General features: G+C 58.0%; 1 protein-coding gene across 1 annotated transcript; it reads left to right on the forward strand.

Annotated features, from left to right (window-relative positions):
• Nucleotides 1–728: 728 nt before the first annotated feature.
• KLF2 (KLF transcription factor 2) lies at nt 729–3,125 on the forward strand. The gene is made up of 3 exons (XM_027084522.1): nt 729–905; nt 1,091–1,910; nt 2,461–3,125. The coding sequence occupies exons 1-3, from the start codon at nt 831–833 to the stop codon at nt 2,634–2,636; spliced, it is 1,071 nt and encodes a 356-aa protein (XP_026940323.1). The 5' UTR covers nt 729–830; the 3' UTR covers nt 2,637–3,125.
• The last annotated feature ends 4,179 nt before the right edge of the window (nt 3,126–7,304 follow it).

A 7,304-nucleotide genomic window follows, 5' to 3' on the forward strand; every position in this document is an offset into this window, starting at 1 on the left:
TTCGTTGTCATGATTCTCCTCGCTTACGTGAGTCAGTAAAGGCACCAGGCCTGCTGGCAGCTGTAGGACCTCAAGCGTCTCCCAGCACCTCCTAAGCCTCAGTTTCCCCGCCCTGAAGGGCTTCCTTGAGGGAGAGCGTCTCAAAGACTTAACATTTCTTGCTGTCATCATGCAAGGTTTTTGACAGAGTGGTGGGCATAACAGTGGATCAGGCTTGGTGGGTTCGCAGAAAATGAGGAGCTGAGTCCGCGGAAAGCCACTCTGAGCTCGCGGGACCCAGTTAACCGCATCCACCTAGGATTCTGTGGACCCCTCTGTGGCTGCGGGGGCCCATCTCCCCATCCATCAGGGATCCCTGCAGGCCCCGGATGCCGCCCCCGCTCCAGGTCCTCCCTGTGCTCCCGCAGGCGGGAGCCCACGGGGTGCCCCGGGGATCCCTGAGCGTCACGCTGCTGTTGTGGAGCGTGTGTTGACGCCGTCGCCGGGGAGACAGGCGGGGGCGGGCCCGGGCCGGGGGCGCCGCCTGGCTGCGCACGATGGGCCGAGCCGGCCGCTCAGGGCCCTGGCGGCCTCAGTGGCCACTGCCGCCGCCGCCCGCCGGCTTATATACCGCGGCTAAATTTAGGCTGCGCCCGGAGCTCGTCCCCATCCGGGACGCGTTTCCGCCGCCGCCGCCTTGGCCCGGCCCCCGCGCGCGCCGCGCCTATAAGGCTTGGGCGGGCCCGGCCGCAGCCCGCAGAGTCGTCCCCACCCGCCCGCGTCCCGACCAGCCCGGTTCCGGGCAGCCACTCACCGGTGTCCCGAATCCGCGTCAGCCCCGGGTCCCAGCCATGGCGCTGAGCGAGCCCATCCTACCGTCCTTCTCCACTTTCGCCAGCCCGTGCCGGGAGCGCGGCCTGCAGGAGGTGAGGGCGGCAGGGACCGCGGGCGGCGGGGGCGGCTGGCTCAGGGTAGTAGAACGTGGGCTGCGGGGTAGTAGAACGCAGGCGGCAGGGACAGCGGGCTTAGGGTAGTAGAACGCAGGCAGCGGGCAGCGATCCCCGGCCCCACCGCGCGCTCACGCCCGCGCCTATCGCTCTGTCACCCGCAGCGCTGGCCGCGCGCAGAGCCCGAGGCAGGCGGCACGGACGACGACCTCAACAGCGTGCTGGACTTCATCCTGTCCATGGGGCTGGACGGCCTGGGCGCTGAGTCCGCCCCGGAGCCGCCGCCGCCGCCGCCCCCGCCGCCTGCGTTCTACTACACTGAGCCCGGCGCCCCTCCTCCCTACGGCGCCCCCGCGGGCGGTTTGGTGTCCGAGCTACTGCGGCCCGAGCTGGACGTGCCGCCGGGGCCAGCGCTGCACGGTCGCTTCCTGCTGGCGCCGCCGGGCCGCCTGGTGAAAGCCGAACCCCCCGAGGCAGACGGCGGCGGCGGCTACGGCTGCGCGCCGGGCCTGGCCCGCGGACCTCGGGGCCTCAAGCGCGAGGGTGCCCCGGGCCCGACAGCTGCGTGCATGCGAGGCCCCGGGGGCCGCCCCCCGCCACCGCCCGACACGCCACCGCTCAGCCCAGACGGCCCCGCGCGCCTCCCCGCGCCCGGCGCGCGCGCCCCCTTCCCGCCTCCCTTCGGTGGCCCCGGCTTCGGCGCGCCCGGGCCCGGCCTGCATTACGCGCCGCCGGCGCCCGCGGCCTTCGGCCTCTTCGACGACGCGGCGGCCGCCGCCGCAGCTCTGGGCTTGGCGCCGCCAGCCGCCCGAGGTCTCCTCACGCCGCCCGCGTCTCCGCTGGAGCTGCTGGAGGCCAAGCCCAAGCGCGGCCGGCGGTCCTGGCCGCGCAAACGCACCGCCACGCACACCTGCAGTTACGCGGGCTGCGGCAAGACCTATACCAAGAGCTCCCACCTCAAGGCGCACCTGCGCACGCATACAGGTGGGCAGCGAGCACGGGCTGGGGACCAATGCGGGGGGAGCTGGAGGAAGGGCGTGCTTAGGAGCGCCCCCCAGAGGGCGTGGCCCAGAGGTTGGGGAGGGGGCAAGGTCTTAGCCCCCTGGGGCTTGGCTGGGGGCGTGGCTCCGGACCCTGGGGACGGGGCGCGCGCTTAGGACCCTCCTGGGAATGTGGCTCGGTACTTTGGGCAGGCATGCACACTTACGAAACCTAGGGGGATGCTATGTCTCAGACTGTCGTGGGGGGGGGGAAGGTGCAAGCTTAGGAGCCCCCCGGGGGCGTGGCTGAAAGACACTGCAGAGCGGACTGTGCGCGCTTAGGACCCCTGGGGAGTGAGGATCAGGAGACCCGGGAATGGGAGATAACGTGCCTAGGATCCCTAGAGGTTCAAAACATAGCGGGCGCCCTTCAGAGAGCTGGTTAGGGGTAGGTTGTGCGCGCCCGAGTAGCCACTAATCAGGGTGAGTGTCTGTGAGTATCAGAGCCACAGGCGGGAGGGAAACTAAGGCCGGCTCTCGCCCCCTCCCTGCAGGCGAAAAGCCCTATCACTGCAACTGGGACGGCTGCGGCTGGAAGTTTGCGCGATCCGACGAACTCACGCGCCACTACCGCAAGCACACGGGCCACCGGCCCTTCCAGTGCCACCTGTGCGACCGTGCCTTCTCACGCTCGGACCACCTGGCTCTGCACATGAAGCGGCACATGTAGCCTGGACGCCCCCCGCCCACCCGCGCGCGGCCGTGGCGGGTCCCACGCGCCGGGCACGGCCCCCTTCCAAACTGTGACTGGTATTTATTGGGCCCAGAGGACCGGGCCGGGCACAGCGTGGCCACCGAGGGGGCTCCCCCCACGACGACGACGGCGACGCCCGGCCCCCATCAGAGACTGAAGGCCCGGTGGGAGAAGACCACAATCCTCCTTGACGAGTTTTGTTTTCAAAATGGTGCAATAATTAAGTGTCGTCTTCCCCCCTGCCGGGTCTACACTAGAGGATCGAGGCTTGATGCCTCGTGAAAAATACAGCCTTAATTTGTACTGTGCAACATTTTTTATAATATTGTACATAATGACTGTGACAGATATTGTATTACTGTAAATAGGAAGACAGGTGGGCATTTTGACTGCCTGGTTCATTTTTATAAGATTTTGCTGTTTTTTAATTAAAAAAAAAAGTTTTGCATCTTTTGAAAAAAATCACAGCACTGGTCTGGCTGCTTGGAAGCTGGGGGCTTGGGACACTTGGGAGGGGCTGGGGGGAACGGGCAGCTTTGATGGAGGGCAGCCTGGCAGAGGCAGGGTGAAGTGAGTCCTGCCCTGGCCAGCATCTGGGGTTGCCAGCTGCAGCCCCCAGCTGCCAGGAACCTGTGGGTTTTTCTATAAATTTAAACACTGCCTTTTAGGACTGAGGGAGAGTTATTTTAAGGTTGTTCCCTGAGCCATAAATTGCCTCTTTTTCCCCAGAGCTGGAGAAACTGCTGGTCCCACTGACGTGGCCTCCCCTGGGCTGAAAAAAGCCTTACCTCCTTTTGGAAGCTTCTGAGGTTTTAGCCAAACTTCTGTAGTGGGCAGACTTTTTTTTTTTTTTCCTTCAGAAGGGGCAAAATGCTGAGTTTCTGACCTGTTTTGCCTTTCACTAGTCTTGCCTTTTAGCAGAATTTTTTTTTTTTTTAATATGAGTTCCCCATCCTGTTGGAAAAAAATGAAATCCACGTTTGAGGGTCATGGATGGTGAGTACGCTTTTCCAGTTGAGCAGAGGCCCAGAGAGGTAGCTATGGAACAGTGGTGTCAGGGTGCCAGCCTGGTCTGGCTGCCTCCCAGGGGTCCCTGAATCCCACTAGAGGGATTTCTGCAACAACCCACCTGTTGCTGGTGGTGGAGGGTTATAAGACCCTCCCCTGCAGCTGCCCTTGTGTGAAGGAGTCACATCAGAGCCCCAGCCTTGCTGGCTGGAGGCGGCCACTCCAGAAATGTACCTCGCGAGCAAGGGAGGACCCCTGTACAGCACCCTGAATACCTCAATCAGGCGAGGAGGTGCCTCTCCCTGGCAGGTTCCCCCTCCTCTTCCCCCTTCTGGGGGCCCTGGGTGGGTAACCATGGCCACTAACAATTGCATAAGTTCTTTCCAGAAAGTGAAAATAGCTTGTAAGCAGCGCCTGTTTTAAAACACTCTTGCCCTATTGCGACAGAGGCTGGGATTTCCTCCCTTCCTCCCTCTCTTCATCCTTCCTCCCCACCCCCTACCCCTGACGGCAGCCCTGGAAACAGCTGAGAGCGTTTGGTAATCCACAAAAAGCAGAAATGGGAGATGACAATCTGATGCATCTTTCTCGAGTAAAGAGCCTGGGCCCACTTCCGCTGGCGATGGGGTGTGTGAGTGTGCATGTGTGTGAGCCTCTGTACCCTCTCTCTGCAGCTTTTGCAAAAAACGATTCCAGAGCAGAGCACTGGCCCCCTCAATCCGTGGAAACGCCCCTCTTTGCTCAGAGCTGGTCTCAGAGGCAGTAGGAGTAGAAGACTCGCAAGAGATTTTAAATAATTTTTTGGTACGGTCCTCCGGTCTTTCTCGTTGAGTTTTTAAACGCACGGGTAAAGCCATGTTTCTGGCTTGCTCGAAAACACCTCCCAGAGGCCTCTGAATCCAATGAGAGGCCACTTGTAAGGGGACTGAAGCTGCTGAGTTTCTGTTTCCTGAGTGCCTCCAACTGATACAATAGAAAGTGTCAGGCTCCTACGCAGCAGTGCGTTTCAGCAAGACACGTTTCAGCAAGACACGGGGCCGGCAAAGAGCTGGCTTGCACTGATTAATGCAGAAACACTCCCTCATCGTTTTCTCTGCCCCTTTCTGAAACCCAGATGTTGACTTCCTTCAAATAGCTTCTGGATGGGTGGTTCTCAGCCAGCTGCAACCCAGTCTTGAGATATTTGGGGTTTTCACAACTGGGGGATGCTGCTAGCATCTAGTGGGCGGGAGCCAGGGATGCTGCAGAAACATCGTAGAAGGCACAAGGTAGCCCCCTCCACAGAGAACCATTCGGTCTCAGTGCCGTTAGTGCCGCGGCTGAAACACCTGCTCGAGTTCCTAAAAGATCATCATCATTCATCCCTTTTACTAGCAAGGAGGGGGCGCCATCCCAGGAAGCAAGTTTCCATGACAGATGCCACCCAGAGAAAAGTATGAATAAAACCTCACTGCTGGGCCCTGTCCCCATCCCTGTGACAAGACACAGAACACTATTCCTTCCTGGTGTCCACTTGAGAAAATATAAAATATCAAAGCAGAAAAAAAATTTTTTGCCCTGCATTCTACAACCCAATTTTCGTCAAAGTTTTTTGGAGGAAGGGGTTTCTGGTCAGTGGTTGAATTGTTTTTGCATGGCTGTGACTCTCACTGTATCCTCTTTTTTTTTCCAGGAAAAGTTATAACCATTTTTCCATATATTTTCCTCCACAATATGTTTTTATTATTTTAAATGGCTGCATAATATAACATTTGGACGTGCCAGACGTTGCTTATGCAAACAAGCGCTGGGCATCTGTATGTACACACTGGGCCACATTTCAGATTGTCCCCCAGGGTTGGAAAGGATGACAGTTTTGGAGGACTTTGGGCATTGCCAAAATGCTCTCCCAAGAGTGACTCCAGTGATGGGGGAAGGATACAGGAGCTGTTTTTCTACTAGGAGTTTCCTGTATGTCAGGGAGCCCCAGGCATCCTAGAATGATGTGGTGTGAAGTGGGGGGAGGGAGAGCCTTCAGAGGGTCAGGTGAGTCCCAGCACATGCCTGACTCAGCACCTACCCCTTCAGCAAAGCTGAGCTAGCACCCAGGCTTAGCCACACCCTGGGGAGTTTCAAGGCAGCAAGCCAGAGATGAATGGCTCTCAAAGGCACCAGCACCAGGTGTCTCTGATAGCCTGGACCCACGCTGAACTGGTGTGTGACAAGCACAGGGGTTTCTCAACCCCATGATCATCAACATCGGGGCTGGATCATCCCCGGTGGTAGACGCTGCCCCGTGCACTGTAGGACGTTAGCAGCATCCCTGACCTCCACCCACTCGATACCAGCAGCACTTACGCCCCCGAGTTGTGACAACCAAAAATATCTCCAGACACTGCCAGTGTCCCCTGAAAGCAGGTTCACTCCAGTTTGAGAACCACTGGGTTAGGGAGTTCTGTGGACATGTGAGACACTTTGCATCTGTTAACTATCTGACCTGAGGTGCTAGGAGGCTGCACGTATTTAAATACAGAAACTGAGTGGGAGGGAGAGAAGAGGTAACACAAACACTGAGGGATCAGCCTGGTTTATACCATCTAACCCATCGGGAATTTTTTCTGGTGTGCAGTGTGAGCTACGAAGCTACATAAGTTTTTTTCCAAATAATTCATACAGGGTTTCTCAATCTTGACACTGCTGACATCTGAGGCCGCATCCTTCTTTACTCTGGGGGACTGTCCTGCACATTGTAGGGTGTTCAGCAGCATTTCTGGTCTCGACCCAGGAGATGCCAGTAGCACCCCCAGCCCTGCAGTCCTGCAGTTGTGACAACAAAAATGTCTCTAAGTGTCCCTTGGAGGGGGAGGGTGCAGAATCGCCCACAGTGAGTACCACTGCTTAGGCAAAACCATTCTTTCCCATGGAAGCCCTCAGCTCTGCCTTGCGGGCCTGTTTCTTCGGCTGGGAGGTGAGGGTGGTGCTGCGGGGATGGAATGACAGACGGGAGATGAGTGCCCAGCACTGGGGTGTGGACTGCAGGGTGAGTCTCTCCTGTGAGATTGGTGTGTGTGAATTTCAAGTCTTGCTACCCACCATCTGTCTGTGTCTCTAGATAGACGGACGGACCGACGGATGGATAGATAGATAGATGATAGATAGATAGATAGAAAGATAGATGGATGGATGGATAGATAGGATGGATAGATGATAGATAATCTTTCTCTCAATCTCTCTCCCTTCTCTTCTCTCCACCTCTGTCTCATTCTCTCTCTCTCTCTCTCTCTCTCTCTCTCTCTCCTCCACTCATTCATTCAGCAAATGCTCCCAATTCCTCATCACTGATCTGAGTCCTGGGGAAGCAGGAGTGACTCAGAAGTGACTCAGCCTTGCCTCTTCAACCACAGCCACTGTCAACAAAAGTTTGTTGAATGACTAACCCAGCGTGAACTTGAGCTGAGCTTCAGGCTGGGGCAGGTGCTTTCATCCCGGGCACTTAATACAAATTCTCTCTTTCAACCTTCCCACCAAGCTGGGGGGTTTGGGGGAGTGGAATAGCCACCCTCATTTTCCAAATGCAGAAATCTGGTGCGGAGAGAGGAAGGCTAGCCCCTTGCCCGGTGTGGGTGTCTGTGGTGGAGTGAGGGCTCCAACTCAGGT

Source organism: Aethalodelphis obliquidens, unplaced genomic scaffold, assembly GCF_003676395.1.
Source record: "Aethalodelphis obliquidens isolate GAN/ISIS:26980383/991018 unplaced genomic scaffold, ASM367639v1 scaffold53, whole genome shotgun sequence".
In the NCBI taxonomy this organism is placed as follows: Eukaryota; Metazoa; Chordata; class Mammalia; order Artiodactyla; family Delphinidae; genus Aethalodelphis; species Aethalodelphis obliquidens.

Coding starts and splice junctions, on each gene's coding strand:
- KLF2 (XM_027084522.1), top strand. CDS start 831: ATGGCGCTGAGCGAGCCCATCCTACCGTCCTTCTCCACTTTCGCCAGC. Junction 906..1,090: donor GGGAGCGCGGCCTGCAGGAG/GTGAGGGCGGCA, acceptor TGTCACCCGCAG/CGCTGGCCGCGCGCAGAGCC. Junction 1,911..2,460: donor GCACCTGCGCACGCATACAG/GTGGGCAGCGAG, acceptor CCCTCCCTGCAG/GCGAAAAGCCCTATCACTGC.